Source organism: Struthio camelus, chromosome 3 (assembly GCF_040807025.1).
Source record: "Struthio camelus isolate bStrCam1 chromosome 3, bStrCam1.hap1, whole genome shotgun sequence".
NCBI lineage: Eukaryota > Metazoa > Chordata > Aves > Struthioniformes > Struthionidae > Struthio > Struthio camelus.
The window spans coordinates 23,695,854-23,715,819 of NC_090944.1; the positions used below are offsets into that span (position 1 = coordinate 23,695,854).

Here is a 19,966-nt window from a genome sequence, read left to right on the forward strand (position 1 = left end):
TTAGGAAGTGTGTTATACTTAGTATTTACTAGCCACAATTTATACATTGTATACGTGTACAAGCAGTTATTAGTTATACATACAGCAGGCTGTATTTAGAAGCTATTATAGAAGATGTAGGCTGGGAGTGAGCTCTAGAGGTCCTCTGGTCCGACCTCTACCTCACAGCAGGACTAACTTGCAATGGATTGCTCAAGGCCTTGTCTATTAGAGTTTTCAGTGCCTCTAAGGATGGATGTCACGTAGTACTCCTCAGTTCTCCCTCATGCATTTTGTCCCAAAATGAATGAACAGTGTGGGCCCTGTTGAGCTGTACTGGGGAGGTAATTTGGTCAATGGTATGATGCACGTGAACCTTGTTTTGTACCCAGAAGCTGCCCTTCTGTTCTCACTTGTCTTTCTGCTCGAGACGGAGCTCCTTCCTCTCTGCTGATCTATGGACTGCAACAAATTCTTCTTAAATGTTTGCTCCCAAAGATAATTTTGTTTCCTTGTTGTCCAAGGGTAACCTCTTTTAAGTTTTAAGAGAACGGAGTATTCTTGGATTAAGGAATAGTTGTCTTAAGGTCACTGAGGTTTAAACACTTTCCTTTTGTAACAGGGCTGTCTCAGAAAATTGGATGTTTGTATGGCCTGGATGATAATATCCATATAATATAGAAAATCTCTCCTTGTAAGTCCTTTAGTTTCACAAAAGTGTAAGGACAGCATAGCCAAGCTACATATTAACTTTCTGGAAAAATCCGGAGCCAAGCTTGCAGCCAGGAGCTCAGGATACTTTTAGGGAAGTTGTTCTTTGGTTCCCATCTAAAAGCTCAGCAGCACTGAGGTTGGACAAAAAAAACCCCCATGTGTTGTCATCTGTGTCAGTTGTCACAAAGACCTTTTCTGATATTTTTCCACTTCTGTCCTATTTGTGTACTGTGACTTCCTAGTCCCAGCAGTTCCTGCCAAAGCTCAACCCCTCAGGCTGATGCCAATGATCCAGTACCAAGTGTGCGTAGTGAAGAAAACACTGTGGCTCTTGTGCTTCTTGGAATGGTTGATGCTGTAACCAAAACATGATGTGGACCATAGTAACACCTCGGATAAGCAGACAGACAAGAGGCTCAGGTATCTTGGCAGTTTGGTGTCAGTGGCCAGATTTAAAAAGTCACTAAGTTTCACTGCAAGTGTCTAAATTTCCTCCCACTTCTGCTGATGGTACTGAACCTCTTTACGTCTTCAACAGCCATTCTACAGCTCTCCTAAGTCTCCAAGGCCAGCAAAGCTGCCAGTAGAAATATTTTACTTTCTTTAGTGTCTCAGTCAGTGTCAAACAATCACTAGAATTTTGAGCATTTGCATAGGTACTCCTGCAATGTGTTGATTTCCCATATAGCTCCAAGAGAATCATCCTTGGAGAGTGTTTTTACCTCGATCTCAAGTGCCTTCACGCATCTATGCTTATGAGGTTATTTTGAGGATGATGCTGTAAAAGGGGGGAACTTTTATGAAGACAGACTTCATAGCTGCAGGGCTCTTAAGAAGCCTTACCATCACCTTAATTATTTTATTTTTAAGGTAGGAGATGATAATAGGCTATGGTCCAGCTCAGGGAATTGGAGTATTCAGTCTCCTCTCCCTTCCTGGTTAAAGCAGTACTTTTCCTTGGTATGTTAGAATAGTGGTTCGTTTTTTTCACCGGATTGCTGTCAGTCTTCAGAATAGCTTGTGGACTACCACATGTGCCCATGCCTCACTTCAAATTGTGAAAACTTTATTTGGTATTTTTGAAGATGATATTATAAGCTACTTAGAGGATTATCAGTGTTTCATGATCGTGGGATTTTGCTGACTGCTTTGAAGTATCCCCCATGAGAGCAGGAAGGACTTTTCTCTCGGATCTCCATAAGGAAACTGATGGAGCAGTTCTGAAACTAATTTACGTATGTTCCTCGTTGAAGTAACTTTAAAGTAGAAAATAATGTACTTTTAGACATTCTCATCTAAGAAATGGGGCAACTCTACTGAGATATCTATGGCAGAAAAGAAAAACACTGTATCTAAACACCTAGTCCATTACTCTCTAGAAATTACTTCAATGAATGAGCTCCCCAGAAAATCATGGTTCCAAGATGTAGGGATTCAGAGGAACTAGAAATGGTTAGCACAAACACACCCACCGTGTGTTGCGGTTCAAGGATGCTAATTGCCAGGCCTTGCTGGGAAGATAGGGGATGTGAATGTTTCCCGCTGTAGGCAGGAAGCATTGTTTTACAAGGGTCAGAAAGTCCAGTTACTACCTGACGCTTGCTACTGCAAATGCACTGCTAGATGTGACCGGTGCTGCTCTTGCAGCATAAACATAAAGAAGACACAGGTTAAAGTCATCAAAATGAAAGTCACAATGAAAGGACTGCTACATAAGGGAGCAAAATTATGAAATGTAAATGTATACTTCAAAGAACTACGGAAAGATGTATTTTCACCTTGGTAAGAAAGTGCCCAGAGTAGCAACTGGGCACTTTCACCTGCACTCATTGCAGCTCTTTTTAGGTAGCCTGGAGGAGCTTTGTTGAAATGTTTCCACAGCCAAGGCAACTCACTGTGACATCTCACTTGTTTCACCCCATTTTGAGGTCCAAGCCTTCAGTGTTTGTTGAGAGATACGAACAAACTTGTATGTGTGGTCCCATATTACATGTCGTAGTGTGTCTTTTAGGTTGTCGAGTTCATCTTGCCACCTGTCATCATCCTTTTTAGCTCTTCAGGAATCCTCTGCCCAAGATGCTGTTGCAGTGCTTGGTAAGCATTCCCCAGCATTGTGGTGGAAGAGGGCTCCACAGCTGTTACTGCAGAGAATCCTGACAGAAAAACCAAAGGCAGTCCATTTTGGAGCAGGACACTCAGTTTGGCCGTTGAAGATGGTGATGTTACCCACCACAGCCTGCTCCCTTCTTTGTCTCACTGGCCTTATATCGTCTGCCTACCTATGTCTGCCTAACCACCCAACAAGAAGTATGAGAGGCTTGTGGGATCACTGCCAGTACCAGATCTTTCCCTTGGGCTTGCCACCTGCTTAGAAGTTTAGCACTAAATTGCCATGTTAGCAGGGTATCTACGTATGCGGTACCCTTTGTTAACAAGTGAATTGGTGGAAACTTTCTTGCAAGTATCTAAGATATTAAATGTCTTAACTGTTCTAAGTCTGAAATAGTCAGGAATCAGAAACTCCATTGTCTGAACAATGTTCTCGCATTCATTGGGCCTAGCTTCGTCTCCCCAGTCAGTCATGGTTTTCCATTTTTCAAATAACCTTGCAGCTGTGTCCTGGTGTGACTGCAGTTTTGGAACTCACCTTCACCTAATGCATCACACAGCGTCATGCACCTGTATGATGTTGTCTGGCATACTGCAGCCTTGGTGTACTGAGGGTCAGCTGAGATTCATACAAACTTCAGTCACTCCTAAGATACCACCTGTAGCAATGTAGGAAGGGAGCTCCCTTACATGCTTCCTATACCATTGAGAGCTACAGCAATGGGAGTTTTATTATTGGGCTGGTGACCATACAAGCAACCTTAAAATAAACACCATCATCACCTAGATAGGAAAATATTCTGGAGCTCCAAGGGACCAGCAGTAAGCGATGCTGATTGATAGTGCATTTCATGAAAAACAAATTCAACTCTGTCAAGATCAATCATTGCCTTGAAAGTTAGCTCCATTGAATACATATACAAACAATTGCTCAAAGCTGAAAGAGACAGTAGTTTCATTACAGTAACTGGATTAATTTAAAATATGCTTTGCATGAGCTCAATTCCTGCTTCATTACAGCTCTGGCCGATCTACATGACAGAGAGGAGACTGAGGCACAGGAAACATCATATTCTGCCATTTATGCTTTTTGCATAGCGTGAGACAGGTCAGCATCTTGATGCTGCTGATCAAAGTCTCCAAGTTCAAAGCTGTAAAGCATGCATACATCCCACAGTAGTAATATGCACAGACTTGCAATTATACCAATAGTGGTGGTTAATAGTATTCCTTAGCGTGGAGTGATGTTACTGCTCAGATGATAAAGAATTTTGAAGATTTTAACCATAATCATTTCTAGCTTGCTTTTCTTGTTACATTCCTTTGAATTAGTTTCAAGAATATTTGCCAGATAAAGCAAGATGTCCGCCATCTTGTTATAAACTGTTTCCCTGTGAATAGATAATAGGTAGAAGTTGTTTGTTTGGACTACTGACACAATTTAAAAGACAGAAACAATAATCTTTCTTAAAAAGGCATGAACAAAATTGTGGCAATTGTTTAAATTGTCCTTAGGATAATTGCAAGTGCATTTCATCAAAAATAGTCTGTAGTTTAAAAAGCTCTTATTCCTTAATCCAAAATCCGATTTTCTGCAAGGTAGGGACAGTACTTATCCCAAACCACTTCCTAAGGTGGGATGGAATAGTTGGCATCTTGAACTTGGAGATGTCTATGTCTATGTTGCCATCAGGCAGGAAACATCTGAGGTCTGCCAGGAGCACTACCAAGGTATTGCAATTTGATCTAACAGAAGTGATTAACTGACAGGTTCTTTAGGATACATTTCTTTTGGCTCTTAGGCATCTATTAGGTATCTACAGCAATACTCTCCAAGACATCTTGGATACCTCTACGTAAAGCAAACAAATTAAATCCTATATGCACTAAGAATTTAATGATGACTTCCAATTTTAATTTTTTTCAACCATTTTTAGCTTCCTTACATTCCAAACTGGGGCATTCTTAAACCATTATTAGTGATGAAGGCAACCTTTTATCTTTCCCCCTGCACAAATATAAATCAAATAAAAAGTTGAAGAACATGGAAGAGAACAGAACAAATTAGCCTAAAAATAGCAGGAAAATAACTCTTATACATCACCACAGTAAATACGTGGCTGGAAAATGACCTTACATGAGCTGATCTCCACATCCCTGTAGCTTTTCACCTGTAAGAGTTCCTCCTGTGGGCTATGTTACTTCCTTTTTTTTCAGTTACATGTTTTTTGGAAGGATAGTGACTGTGTGGTGAGGGAAGAGTAATTTTACCTCATATAGAAGACATAGAATGAAGGCTCTTTGCAAGTTGTGGGCTGTTCAGTTTTGAGACCTTTTAGATAATTGCAGATGAACCTGTTTCCCCAAAGAGTCCAGGTGCTCTAAAAGCCTGCTCCTGAACACCAGAAGTGATGTTGCCCCCCCCTTTCTCTCCTGTTTTAATAGACGACTTTAGCAAAAACAGGTTAGGCAGCAGCTACATGCACAATTTAAGCCAGAAGAAGACGCTCAGATATCAGGTAGGGAAAGGGAGCTCTGCACGGTGAGAGCAATAAAATCTTTATCTGGATTAGTGTAACGAAAAGTAACACATCTAGCAACACCGCTAAAGGAGTCCGGCATTCAGTGCAAAATGCCAAGCATACGGAAGCCTGTAGGTCAGGTAGGGGAGATGTCTATGTTCATTAGCACTGGTTTTGCATTTGTGTATGATTTTCCTGTTCACTGAGAGCAGTTCAGAAAGATGCTTTTTAGAAAAGTAAGCCATACATCTTCTACTCCCTAGAATCATGTCTTAGTCTTTTTTTTTTTTTTTTAGTATAGCAAATCTGATGAAAATTTTTTTTTATACTATTCAACTGAGCTTTATGGCTAAATGTGGCTTACTGCTTACTGTTACCAATGCATAGTCATAATTTATTAGATTCATAACTGCATTTAGGATTATACTGAAATTTCAATAGACTCAAGATTTGAAAATTCAAATCTTGTATTTTCACAGAAAGAAAACTCGTACTTTATGAAAAGCCCAGTAGGCCCCACTCTGAGTTCAGGTCAGGAAATGCTATTTATTTCACCCTGTGAGCATGCTGTGAACTGCTGCAATTAGCAAATGAACATGTAGCTCAGCGCTTCTACAAAATATATGAATGGGAATGTGTTACTTCAAACCCTGTAGATAAAAGCTGCTTATTGGCTTACAAACACTGAAACAAATCCAAGATACTTTCTTTGCATGTCTTTGGTGAGTTGCTGCATTACGCAGCAAACAACTTAGTTGTGTCCAGCATGATACTGTTGAATGACAAGTTTAATAGGATTTTCTTTCCCCAGCTATCTTGTCTAAAGGTGTTATCTTTAATCCAGCTACTGAGAAGATTATGGCCTACTTATTTGAAAACCACAGGGTCCACGCTTCATGAGGCTTGGGCAGGACTTTGCCGTATTTCTGCCTTACAAAAGTGAAATAAATTATTCTCTGGAAAAACAAGTGCACATAATCTTATCTACTGCTACCTTCTGATTTGTTTTCATGCAGCTTGAGAGAGAACTGATGGTCATGTTTGCCAAATCCACAAACTTATTCTACTTTAATCATCTTGTGAATTATCCAGCTCTGTTTCTTTTCCTTAGTCTCTTTTTTTCCGCAGGTTTATAAGCTGATTTCTTCTAAATGTTAAGTAACCATAACGGACTTCTTAAAATGAATTTTCAGTGTTTTTTGATGAAGAAAAACTCAACCTGAAGTGCTGATCTTCACACCGAGAATGATGAAATGTCTTGATTTTGCTACAGCATCACTTAGGAGTATGAAAGACATCCGTAACAGACAGTGTTTTGACTTATAAAAAAATATTTCTCTAGCATGATGATCTCTATCAAGACGAGGCTTTAATCCAAAGAAAAATGGAGATGAGAAATAAGTGCTTTTTTTTCCCTTTAAGATAAGTTGGAACTCTTTAGCATTACACAGGTTAATATATGGCATGATGCTTCAAGTATTAAGGTACAGTAAAAATGCCCATTAATGACCTGTAATGAATATTCAGTTTTCTCTCCATATATGGGAATGGGAAAATAAATAAATGAAATGAAAATTCACTGTAAAAATGACATTAATTGATCATTAAGAATACGATTTATTAATACGACCTGAAAAATATATCACATGCCACCAAAGTACTTAAACCACTTAAGATATTTTACATAGTTATAATAAAATCAGTAACAGAACGTTTACAAATACTTTTTCAACCAACACAGACACTTCTGAGAGCAGCAGAAAAACAAATTCCCATCTTTTAACTTGCTCTGCATAATTTCAGAGACAGGGAATCACACGGCCACAGAAACCCTTTTCCACCACTCCAAAAGTTAAAGTTTACAAGGCAGCTATGTTTTCTGATACTGAAGGGCTCAGTCTGACTGCATGACTAGACTTCTGTCCCAGGGAGCATGCCCTGGCAGAAAGGTCTGCTTTTGCAGATCCCACTGTTCCACAAGTGTCCAATGATTAATAACGTTAGAGAAAACCTGCCTCAAACGCAGTCAGTGGAGTCTTCCGATGCTTCTCAAGGGTTCCAGGATCAAGGGTGCCTTGGTTTTAACATGCCACATGAACAGTAATACTATAAAAACTCATTTCAAAAGGCATACTTTCTCCATTTGGAAAATGTAATGATGAGAAATGAGGGCAAGCTGTATGATTATCACCTATAACTGTTAGTTGGAAATGTATTACTTGCAAAAGCAAAATCCTCCTTTAATAGTTACTGAAGAATATCCTTTTCCTTTTTTTAATATACCTAGTGCATATTGATTAGAATGTCCTAAGGAAAAATTCAAGTGCAGTCTTTGCATTCCTCAGCACAGAAAGGCTAAAAACTAACAAAGCACAGACTAGCGTCATCAAAAAAAAAAACACATTTGAGACAAGTTTGCTTTGGTGCAACAAGCTGCATGTGTAATTGAGTCATCATCAGCACAGACTACATTTGGAGACTCTGGGTATCAGTTCGGGAATTTCTGCTTGAACACAACTTTTAACTCTACTAGTCTCATCAATTTCTATACGTTCTAGTCTCTGCTGTTCCCAAGACAGTATGTTTGAGAGTTCAAGTATAAGAGTTCAAGCTGCAGTGTAGAAAAAGAAGAATTCATAGTTGAGTTTTTGCTTTTATCCTAATAAAAACTGGTTATATTGAAAAAAGTGATCATGGGTATCCTATATTAGCTGTATAAATTATAGTATTTAAGTGTTGTGTGTAAGTGCTGCAATCCCAACTGGATCTGTGACTTAATAAAATACATTTAGAACCTTATTTTGAATTGAGCCTTGATTCAGATTTTCTTTATCCTAAAATACTGATAAGTTAATGTCTAATTAATGAGTTGCTTGCAAGAAAAAAGCCAAACATCTACTGTTATTTTTGAAACTCATAGCAGATGCAGAAGGATAAGAGATGCAGGAAGATGAGTTAATATGTTGGTGCAAAATTGCTCTTGTGTAATTGAAGAAAACTGCTTATATGTAACCAGAAAGTACTGAAGTGGTATGAAAATATATAAAAAAATCTAAATACAAAATACCTTGTTCATTTAGTAAAAAATTCCAGAGAAAATGTGATACAGTGAAACTTGTCTTAAATGACCAATAAAAAAATGCTGCTTAAAAGGAGTATCTTATTATTAAAATTATTTCTAACAGAAAACAAGCATGACTATACTATGTATGTTAAGATAAGCTAGAGAGAGCTTCCTCAAACCCTGTTTTGTTGTTTAAACTTAATTGTTCCAGTTCTTTTAATGATAGCTATATTGTGTGCTGATGGGTGTCTTCTAATCGGTCTTTTTAGTTTTCCTGTAGTGCAGGATTGTGGCTGTGACCCAGATATTGAGAATGAGCATGGTTATGAAACGGATGAGAACTAAAAGGGGAAAAAAACACTTTATAAGCATAAATAAATAAATAAATGCTGTCATTTTCAGAAGACACAACGGCTTGTAAACTTTTGCTGGTGTAAATTGCCATGTTCAGGAACCCAGAAATTCTCAAAGTAAATTCCATGTGCACATTTTGCTTAAGAAGGGAGAAACAATGGAGAAGTGCATAGCAGAAAAGACCATTTAGCATTTGCTGGGTGACAGCTGAAAATAATACACCACAGTATCTTTAATCCTTTTGGGACAAAAGAATTGCTGCAGAGTAACACAAGTTTGAGGAGTCTCATTTAAATTTGTATTTACACCGAACACAAAACTTAGAGTTGCAACTCACATGTCCTTTATACTTGCATGTGTTATTCATAACAGAGGGATTATTCTATAACACCATCTGTTCAGCTCTGACTGTAGGGATGCAGGAAATATTGTATACTGTCAGATATTAATGAGAGAAAAATCTGACAACTCAGTAAAAAGTGCTGTTTGCTCACTGTCTTGATAACTTTCAGAATTTTTTTAAGGCAAAATAAGCACAGTATCTCTACCTGGGAGACTGCAATTTGTAGTACAAATATATCTAATATCCACTTGGCAAATGGAGCATTCACAGAAATGTACACAAAACTTCCTTTCAGAAGTGATCTTTGACAGTTTTAGCAACCAAGATGAATATGACAAAAGTGTTAAGTGTTTGAAGCTGACTAGAATCATGTTCCTTTAATGCTGCCGTATCAGTGTTTGCTGTGACCTCTTTCATGTTGCAAAGGATACGTTTTAAAGAGTAGCTTTAACCAGAGCCAGCTTTGCTTTCAAGGGATTCAGTTTCTCTGGCACTTTTAGATAGCATTTTTCTCCCTTTTGTCCCCTCAATATACCTCTCCCCCCTTCTTAATCAGCACAAGCATGCAGCTGTGTGTGAACTGGACTCAGCAAGTGACCTAGATTAAATTTGCTTTGCCTTTTTTTGGTGATCCAGCTAACTCAATAAAAGCTCGTATTCTGGTGCAGAGAAGGCAGTATAAGCACGGGAACGGAAATGTGCAATTGAAAAAGGGACTCCCCTTTCCAGTGAAAGAGCCATCTTAAATACTTGTAAAACTAGAGCCTTATTGTGCTGCAGAGGGCTGCTTTAAAAAAAAAATCGATTCAAATGATGCTTCTGCTGAAATACCAGCCTTGAACTAGAACAAAGATCCACTACATACAGTACAATGTGATTTTATTAATGTCCTTACATCCAACAAATCATGATTTTGAACTATATATTGAAAAATCTGCTGCACTCCTTAACTCCATCAGTTTTGTCAGGAACATTCTTTTTCATAGGATTGTAAGAAGCTGTTAAATAGCTTTGCTTTGTAATGAAATTATCTGCTAATTATATTTTTAAAGTCAGTTTTGGGTGAGTTTTCTACTAGCCTGCTCTACCACTTTCACTCCACTATAAACTTCTTTCTAAATGTCCTGCCTAAAACTGTTTATACTAAGCTGACTTTTAAACAGTTTTACAGAAGATTTTTTTAATGCACAAACCCTAGAATGAAAAAAAGAACCACTTATTACTTGCAGAAACTACTACTCAATTATTATAGATATATTAAGATTATTTTATTTTAATTTACTACATAGATGTATTAGTGTATTTAAATTAAAGATTTTTAAACATTTTATTCCACTATTTTCCTAATTAAGTAAACCTCATAGTGCTTCTTCCTTTTTAAAAGAAATTATGGCTTCTGAACCACTGCATCAACATACGACAAGCATAACCAGAGTTACTTCTTTTTTTTTCTTCAGCTGTCTTACTCATTTGTAATCTTGTGCTACTTTTTTTAGCAGGAACCCCTTCCCTCACTGTATTAAGCTCTATTTCACAATTTGTTATTTTGAGAACAGAAACTGCTTTACTACAAATAGTTACTATTGACAGCTGTCATCTCGGAAAGACAGGCAATGTCACACTTTACTCACCTATAAGATCATTCGTAGTCATTAAAGTAGTAATTATTCTTGCTGTAAATTGAAGGAATTGCGATTAGCGGACTACATATGACATGTTTATACTTTAAAAAAAAGATGAAGTATCTATTTTGCACTGGAGAATAATCTTGCATAAAAATATACCTTATACAAACATATTCATTTTTAGCATGTCCATCCTTCAGTACTTTAGCCCGAGTCCAAGCTCTCAAACTTGAGTGGCACTGTATTAAGGGTATTTTTTTTAATTAGCAAAAGAATCCCTGATATAGTTAGAATATATATATACACACTATATATATATACATATATATTTATATATCTCACTAGGTGGGATGTTTACTCCTCTATCTGTTCAACCCCTCCTTCAGTAGTTGATACTGCGCTACACCCATGATCAAGTTGCCATGACTTAGCATCGTTAAATTGTAAATGTTCACTTGCATGTGTTTAGACTTGTTCAAATATGAGGAAATCAGCTTCCATACACACAACAAATAATATCCAAATGTTACATTTTCCATATTTGCGGCAGGCTAAAATCATTTACAAAGATTATTAGTACTGTTCAGCTGACATACCACAACTTCAAATTATTGACTTAAAACCATTTCTTTCACAGAGGAATAGATCCAACAGCAATATACTTTACTAAAGAATATTTTAAACAGGTTTTTTGACTACAACAAGGGCACTTCTGCTGAAGAGCTATAGAACTGTTGATGCTGACCACCAGGTAATTAACCAAACACATACATGAGCTGCACAAATTACTGCTCTCAATACATTCTTAAATTCAGCCTGTTGAGCAAAGTATTTACACACAGTCATAAAGTTAAGAGGTATTTTACATTAAGCCTGTATTTGTTAATAGATGCTTTTCAGAATCAGCAATGTCTGTCTACATAACTAAAAAAATTAGTACCTTTTCATGCTGGATAATTGATAATATTATTAAATCCTAGAATGTTGAGATCTTTTCTTCGTAAAGGCACTCTCAATTATTTCATCATGATTGGACAATGTGTAATAATGGTCAAAGGAACTTAAGTAAAACATTGAGCTGATGACAAAGATAAAACTTGATTTCAGGAGACTGCACGGTATCTTAGCCTCATAGAATCACAGAACTCAGAACAGCTGAGGCTGGAAGGGATCTCGAGATCACCTGGTCTAACCCCCCTGCTCAAGCAAGGTCCTCTAAAGCATGTTGCCCAGGATCACATCCAGGTGTGAGACTCCACAACCTCTCTGGGCAACCTGTGCCAGTGCTCACTCACCCTCACAGGAAAGAAGTTTTTCCTCACATTCAGATGGAACTTCCTGAGTGTCAGCTTGTGCCCGTTGCCTCTTGTCCTGTCGCTGGGCACCACGGAGAAGAGCCTGCCCCTATCCTCTTGTACTTCAGATGCTTACACACATTGATGAGCTCCAGTCTCAATCTTCTCTTCTCCAGGCTGAACAGGCCCAGCTCCCTCAGCCTTTCCTCAGATGAGAGATGCTCCAGTTCCCCAGTCACCTTTGCAGCCCTTCACTAGACTCATTCCAGGAGCTCCATGTCTCTCTTGTACTGGGGAGCCCAGAACTGGACACAGTACTCCAGACGAGGCCTCCCCAGGGCTGCGTAGAGGGACAGGATCACCTCCCTCCACCTGCTGGCAATGCTCTGCCTAATGCAACCCAGGATACCATTGGCCTTGTTGGCCACAAGGACACGTTGCTGGCTCATGGTCAACTTGTCCACCAGGACACCCAGGGCCTTCTCTGCAGAGCTGCTTTCCAGCAGCCCAGCCCCAAAACACTTATTGAGGTATGGTTTTATTCCTCCCTAGGTGCAGGACCCTGCACTTGCCTTTGTTGAACTTCAGGAGGTTCCCCTCTGCCCATTCCTCCAGCCTGTCGAGGTCCCTCTGAATGGCAGCACAGGCCTCTGGTGTATCAGCCACTCCTCCCAGTTTAGTATCATCAGCAAACTTGCTGAGGGTACATTCAGTCCGCTCATCCAGGTCACTAATAAATATATTAAACAGTACTGGAGCCAGGATTTACCCCAGGGGACAGCACTAGTGACTAGCCTCCGGCTGGTCTTTGTGCCACTGACCACAACCCTTTGGACCTGGCAGTTCAGCTAGTTTTCCGTTTACCTCACTGTCTGCTTATCTAGCCTGTAGTTCTTCAGCTTGTCTATGAGGATGTTATGGGAGGGACAGGGTCAAGAACCTTACTAAAAAGAAGATAAACAACCTCCACTGCTCTCCCCTCATGCACCAAGCCAGTCTTCTCATCGAAGAAGGCTATTCGGTTAGTTAAGCACAATTTCCCCTTCACAAATCCATGCTGATTACTCCTGATTGCCTTCCTTTCACTTTCACCTTCCTGGAAATAGCATCCAGGGCTACTTGCTCCATCACCTTCCCAGGGCTGGAGGCGAAGCTGACCAGCTTGTAGTTCTCTGGATCTTCCTTATTGCCCTTCTTGAAGATAGAAGTGACATTTGATCTCCCCCAGTCGTCAGGAACATCTCCCAGTTAACAAGACCTTTCAAAGATGATCGAGAGTGTCCTTGCAATGACATTAGCCAGCTCCCTCCGCACTCATGGGTGAATTCTGTCAGGGCTCATAGACTTGTGGGTGTCCAGTTTGTTTAAGTGTTACCTAATCTGATTTTCCTCCGTGGAGAGTAAGTCTTCATTGCTCCAGGCTTCCCTTCTGCTCTTAAAGACTTGAGATTCCTGAGGGCCAGTCTTACCAGCAAAGGCTGAGGAGAAAAAGCATGAGTACCTCTACCTTTTTTGTGCCCTTTGTCACCAGGGCCGCTGCCCTGTTTAGCGGTGGGCTCGGTAGTCAGTATGGAAAACTACCTTAGGCAAGATTTTTATCTTTGGTTTAGCAAAGACCTATTGACACAGGCATTTGGAGCAGAAATGGTTTTATAAAATGAAAACTCAATGCTTTCTACCAAGTTGCCCATAGCTTACTTGCACAGGTATATGCAGACATACTCCAGGTCAAGGCGCTCACTTGTCCAGAATCTTTTGTCTGCCAGAGACACTGCAGCTGAGCAAGCTTACTTGCTGCACTGATTAGCGTGCACAAATTCTGCAAAGCATGTAAAAAGAGAGAAAAAACCTCTGTCTCTGCCATTGTATTATCTGAGTGCTTAGCTTACGGTTAACTGTTAGGAACGGAGTTTACTAAAAATTAGGAATAGCTTTTTCATTTAAAATAGAAAAAAACATTTTTCTCAATTTTTTTGTAACCCAAGCATTACAGCTTCTTATCAAGGAACTGCGAGGCAAAAAAATTAAAGTTGTCAGAAACAAGGGACTGAGTTCTGAGGTACCGCTCAGAAAGAAGTTCAAAGAGGACAACGACTACTACTGTGGGCAAACAAACATCTGGTAGATGCAACTACAGCAAGAGGTGCAAAAAAACCCTCCCCTCAGCCTGCTACGTAAAACTGTTTACAAAAGTTAGCTGAAATGAGATTGATCTAGTCTAAATAGAAAAGTTGATTCATACCATCTGTTACCATTCTGTCTGGCAAACAAAATAATAAAAGAATGAGAAACCTGACAAGAATGTGTGTAAAATGAGTCCAATTGGTGGGGAAAAATGAAGGGAAAGGGACTACTCAACCTGTCATCCTTTTAAGGGGGATTTTGCAAAGGCAGTGGGCAGCGGGTGGAGAGGATCTCCACATGGGACTTTGTGCCATGCCTGGATTTCCCTTGCAAGTAAGGATCAGTATTAGGCTTAGAAGCTTTTATCCCCATTTGTATTATCTTTTCCAGTAGAAACTCCAGTTCAGCTCAGTTAACTTTCTTCTCATAAAAAGGGCAAAGACCATCTTTACCACTACCTAGGACATTATCAGATGATATTTTTCTTGAAAAATTCTATGACTAAAGGGAAAAAGATCTTGTGAAACATTTAACACTCTCCATTTCAAATACTTTGACTGATGCTCCCTTCTTTTCCTCTCATGTTAAAGATTTATTTATGGGGATTATGAAATTAGGGCTAAAGAGACTAGCATCTCTTTTTTCAGCTTCTTAAACCTGTTCTAGCGTTAATACTATACACTGACAAGGTCATGCCAGCAACTTTAACACTCTCAACCTGCTACAATTAACATAATCATACCTCAGAACATACAGGTTTTTTTGCACAGAGTCTGTGTTGCAAGTGCCTTGTTTTCAAGCTTCACATACAAGTGAGAGAAACAGCTATGTTTGAGAACAACAGATATTGGTTGTTCTGAAAGCTAACCTAAATGATGATTTCCTTCAAGGACAAATACAAGGGGAGTTGTTCACCAATAAAGACTTTCAGAAAGGATTATTTCATATATGGACATAATTTCAGGTAATCAAGTAACACTTACCATCGCCAGGTCTATTATCCACTTCTGCAGTGTCAGCATGCACCACCCCCCCACAAATCTTAAGTAATGTTAAGTTTTACAGCACTGAAAATTGTAGGGTATCCAAGCTCTCCAAACTGGCGGGGGAAGTAGTTTTTTCTAACATCTGGAAATAATCTTATTGAAACTTTATACACAGACCATACAATCTGGATAAAACAAATTAAGCACTGGGTGAAACAGTAAGTGCTCCTATTCTTCACAGTGTCTTTGGTTGAACAGCACCTGGAGTTTCTCAAGACCCGCTCCAAAGCAGAAGGCTTGAGATTTAAGCCCAAATCCTATTTTTTATAAAAATAGCTACTGTGTTCATCATAGCAAGTACAATCTGCATGGGTAGGAGTCACAGTAAGATGCTTCATCATTTCCAGCCTGCATTTCTAGCAAGGATGTAAATTAAGAATTGGTCTTACTCCTCATCTGTTGTTGGTCTCTCAGAACATAGTTACATACTGTGACAAAAGGAATCCGCACGTGAATGCAGAATGCACTTTGAGGGATGGCTGAACATAATTTACAATGATACTACAAAACAAATAATAACAAAGCTATGCAAAGAACTACCGAACAAGCTACATAAACAGATACTGCCAGATCTGAAAGGATACGTGACTGTGTAGAGCAAAGCTTGTTTCATGTTTCCACTGAAATGCAGAATAAACAAAAAGAGAATGATATCTGAAATAAATAAAATATCGCTTGTTACAGAAGGGAGATAATGGGCTCAAATACAATTTTAGACAGAAGGAAGTAGCTCCACTGAGCACCATGCCTAAGGAACCTGGTTTCTTAGAGGTTCATCTCTCAAATTTGACCCATGTCCAAAACACCACAAGCACCAAAATAAAGCTTTTCCCAGTTTGGAGCATTTATAAGGTTTCTCTCCCACATGGATTTATTGGATAAAGAATCAATGGCTAAAGAATGAGTTTACACTGCAGCCCCACTGTAGGGGGCGGGAATTAGTTAGACCTTTGTCTTCCTCCTGACCATCTATTTTCATGTAACATATAGGTGGAATTCAATTATATTTGAGATATTCATTCCCCCTCCCTCCACCCCAACACCAGCTAGAACTGGTCAGTGGATTCACATTACTATAGCAGAGTACTGTACACACACACAGAGCCTTGCAGGATTGAATGAACCCTGTTTTATTTCCAAAACTGGCTTAAAAAAATTACCTTGGGCAATGATGATAGGATATTCCAGGTAAGTCTGCAGAGGGTAACCGTAATAAATCTGGTACTTCAGAAACACAAGGAAGCTGAACAGAAAGACACAAAACAGTGTCACTGCATAAAGGGACAGGACAGCTCCCTGAAATTTTTTTTTTCTCCTTTTAAAATATCTTTCAGTTGTGCCAAAAGGCTCCAGGCAGGTACATGTCCTGCTGTCAAACTGATCAAACAAATATGAACACAAAGTACCAGCAACGATGATTCTGCTGTCTATTTCTGTTACCATCAAATTGAGTAAAATGTTGAGAGCTGCCCACATTTCTTGCCAAGGTCTTTGTGGCACAGTCTTAAAGGCATCATTCTATCAATTACAACTGATGAGAAAGAAATAAAGGCTTCCAGACCTAGGAATTACCCTCTCTTTGCGATCTGCGTTGATACCTGTGGAATAGCTCTGATTTCTCTGTTTATATCTGCAATTCTATCTATAAATTAAGTTTTTACGGGAGTAGAAAACATCTTCAAGGCATCCGCACTACACTGCTCTAGGATTGCCCAGTGTACCTACACCAAGCTGACTGAGAGTGGTTTTAACGGTACCAAACAATGGCAATTCTCCTTTTCTTCCTGCGACAATAACATTCAAAAGCAATCAAACTTTTATCACATTTTCTTCACCCATCTGAGCCTAAACTTTCATACAAGTCCACAGAGTTAGACAGAAACTCCAAAGCTGCAGAATCCACACAGAAAACAAAAAAGACTAATAGGGCATAGTTCCAGGTGAGGAAGAAGCTGATTTCCCCTGTAGAAGGATGGCATAAGGAACTGGCTGCCTTGTGGGAAACTGGCTTTTGAAGTATTCAGAATTTAAATATCTGAATTCTCTCTAGAACTTCCTAGATATTTTATTTTTTGCAGCAGGGTCAAATTACACTCATTGCCATAAGCACCACTCCTCTGCCTCGCTCGTCTATCGGGTTGCTGAACTCTGACTGCAGAGCCATCCTAATTTGTACCATCAGATTAAAAAAAATCTCTGCAGCTGGACCCAAGGTGTCTTTTACCTACGTTCACATGTCTTTAAACGTTGCAGGAGAAACAGTCTCACTAAATAAACAAAAATAAGAGTCCGAATAATTGTTTCCAAAAAGCCTCTTTGCATCTCTTTCGAAACAGTTTTGTCTCAAACACAGAGCAGGTGCAGAACCTACAATGCTGTGGTTATCAGGCAGATGGTGAGGTGGCACTGATGGCTTCTCCACGCTCATCTGAAGCACTCATAAAGCCTTTTCCATACACACTAACACACATGAATAATTCTAAAATGCTACCACTGCTTTTTGTCTGGTACTGCAGGGTAAGTTATCCCCTTTGTCCAAGTCCTCTGCTTTAACCCGAATTTAGTTCACTTTACTTTAGTTCACTTCCTCGTATTAAGTGTATGGGGTAAATAACAGTAATAAGCAGCAGCATCTTCTTGTAACAGGATTCAGTGCTGTAGGGCAATATATGCATGCATGCATGTGAACAGCTACAACAGGCCATCAACAGGGATTTTGTGCAATTACATACAGATAGGTAAGTAAGGACCTAAGGCTTTGCAAGACAGGCCTCAGTCAGAAAATTGTGCCCCTAACGAAAACCAAGGTGTACACACATTCATAAAGAACACGCCGTTTCTGTAAGGTGATTTTTCTGAATAAGAAAGTCCATTTTTAGATTGCTTCAGAGAACTGATAGTTATCCAGTGGGATGATCTAGCAACCTCCAGGACTTGGTTCAGCAAACATAATGCTTTTCAAGGTATTTTTCCTCACATGCTCCTATTTGCGTATACACCCACACAGTTCAGCTTCTCAGCTTACTTTCCACGCTATACAATCCTATCTAAGCAAGATTTAATAATCCAGCCAGCATAAGCTTATTATAGTTTGACTGAAAAATTTGGTGAGAACGTGAGATCTTGTGAGAATTACAGAATGTAGTTTTCTTACAGAATGACTAGATTTTGCTCATGTGGGTGAGAGAAGCCTGTCTAACTGGTACAATTACCTGCACAACACGGCACAGATCATTTAATCACCTAAGGATACGGCCTAAAATCCAACAACAGGCGTTGTCTCTATCTACAGGGGGTGGCACGGACTGGTATCCGGCAAGTTTAAAATGTAGTTTCGCTTTAACTGACAGTGCAGGCCCGCTTTAAAATGAGAGGTTTCTGCCCCAAAGATTTCGTACGCCAAATGAAGAGACGGTGCGGCGCCTGCGTGTGACAGGCGTAGGAAGCGGTCGGCCGGCTCGGAAGAGGGTGACAGCAGTACAAACACGTGGTTACACGCACGAATCCTAAGTTATAAAAAGGAGCCGTTTCAAAAACCTCACGGAACAAGGACTGCCCCGCTGCTGACCGCCTCCCCCCTTCAACAGCCACTCCGCTTAGCACCCGTTTTTACGTGCGAGCACAGCCAGGAAGGGATGGACCGGCACGGAGAGCTCGAGGGGACGCTGAGGGGACGCGGCGCCGCCCGGCCGCCCGCCCCCGCCGGCCCCACCCCAACGGCTCCCCAACGGCAGCCCAGGGCGCGCGGCGGTGATGGGGGGGGGCGGCTCCCCGCCGCCCGCCGCCGCCGCCGCGGCCTTACCCGGTCAGCTCCAGGGCGAGGCTCCCCACGCTCACCCCCCGCGCCGACCTGGCCGCCAGCACGGCCGCCACCTGCGGCACCTTCATCACCGCGCACACCGCCCAGGTGCTCCAGTTGGCCAGGTCCAGCAGCGCCGGCGCCATCCCGCTGCCCGCCCGCGGCCAGCCCGCAGTGGGGGAACCGGCGGCCCGGCGCGGGGAGGGGCGAGGAGCCGGCGCGGCCCGGCTGGCACGGGGGCGGGCGGCTGAGGCCTGCGCAGGCCGCCCAGGCTGCCTCCGTGCGCTGCCGGCGGATGTGGCGGAGCGGCGGGCGCAGGGCGGCGTGTGTCTGTGCCTGCGTGAGCGGGAGAGGTGTCGCGGCCTGGGAGAAGGCCCGCCGGGTCGTGTCCGGGCGCGGCTGGCTCTGGCCTAGCCGGAGCTCCGCTGAAGCACCTTAGCGTCCGGGCGAGCGGCGTTAGACTCAAAAGCTGAGCACTTTGGCCTTGAATTCCTCTTCCTTATTCTCTTATAAAAACAGTAGTCGCCAGATGATCTGTTAGTGTTAAAGATTAGCCGCAGGTTGCTTAGGTAAACTCTCGGTTTGGAACCGTAGGGAAAATTTCAGTTTTGCACCCTGAAGTTGCCAGTGCTTCAGCTCCCTTCAGCTCCAGTGGTTTTTAGCTCACACTGTCTGAATCACTGTGCTGTTAAGTCCTCCGGCATGGAAGACATAGTTTTGACAACGTCGGTTTGGGTTGCCTAGAAAGAAAGTTCAAAAAAAATTAAAAGTTCCTGAACGCTGTGCTTGTCAGAGTATCGGAGACGGAGCAACTTCCCGGGAACATACACCTACCCACCATGCACAGTCATATACAAAAATAGTAAAGCTCAGTTTTTAAAGCGTTTGTACTTGCCAGCTTGTCAGAAGTAAGAGCGATTCTCCAGGGAATACGCATGTGCACTGATCACACAGTTAGGTACAGAATCTTGGCTCTTTCCTGCCTGCGTATG

The 19,966-nt window shown here is 40.9% G+C and overlaps 1 protein-coding gene across 6 annotated transcripts; it reads right to left on the minus strand.

Moving 5' to 3' along the window:
* Nucleotides 1-24: 24 nt before the first annotated feature.
* Nucleotides 25-19,203, minus strand: SLC66A3 (solute carrier family 66 member 3). 6 transcript variants are annotated; one of them, XR_011140048.1, is made up of 8 exons: nucleotides 18,978-19,199; nucleotides 16,336-16,418; nucleotides 15,760-15,829; nucleotides 15,113-15,170; nucleotides 13,704-13,824; nucleotides 10,717-10,758; nucleotides 2,514-4,193; nucleotides 25-2,471 (listed from the first exon to the last, which is right to left on the minus strand). XR_011140048.1 is itself a non-coding variant. In XM_068937174.1 (7 exons), the coding sequence occupies exons 1-7, from the start codon at nucleotides 19,118-19,120 to the stop codon at nucleotides 4,099-4,101; spliced, it is 612 nt and encodes a 203-aa protein (XP_068793275.1). In that variant the 5' UTR covers nucleotides 19,121-19,199; the 3' UTR covers nucleotides 25-4,098. The 6 variants fall into 6 exon arrangements, 4 of the variants coding, with proteins under 4 accessions (XP_068793275.1, XP_068793276.1, XP_068793278.1 ...); XR_011140049.1 differs by having other exon boundaries at nucleotides 2,508-4,193; XM_068937174.1 differs by having other exon boundaries at nucleotides 25-4,193.
* Nucleotides 19,204-19,966: the final 763 nt, after the last annotated feature.

Coding starts and splice junctions, on each gene's coding strand:
- SLC66A3 (XM_068937174.1), bottom strand. CDS start 19,120: ATGGCGCCGGCGCTGCTGGACCTGGCCAACTGGAGCACCTGGGCGGTG. Junction 13,825..15,112: donor GGATAATAGACCTGGCGATG/GTAAGTGTTACT, acceptor CATGCTTTGCAG/AATTTGTGCACGCTAATCAG. Junction 4,194..10,716: donor GACTACGAATGATCTTATAG/GTGAGTAAAGTG, acceptor ATCTATTCACAG/GGAAACAGTTTATAACAAGA.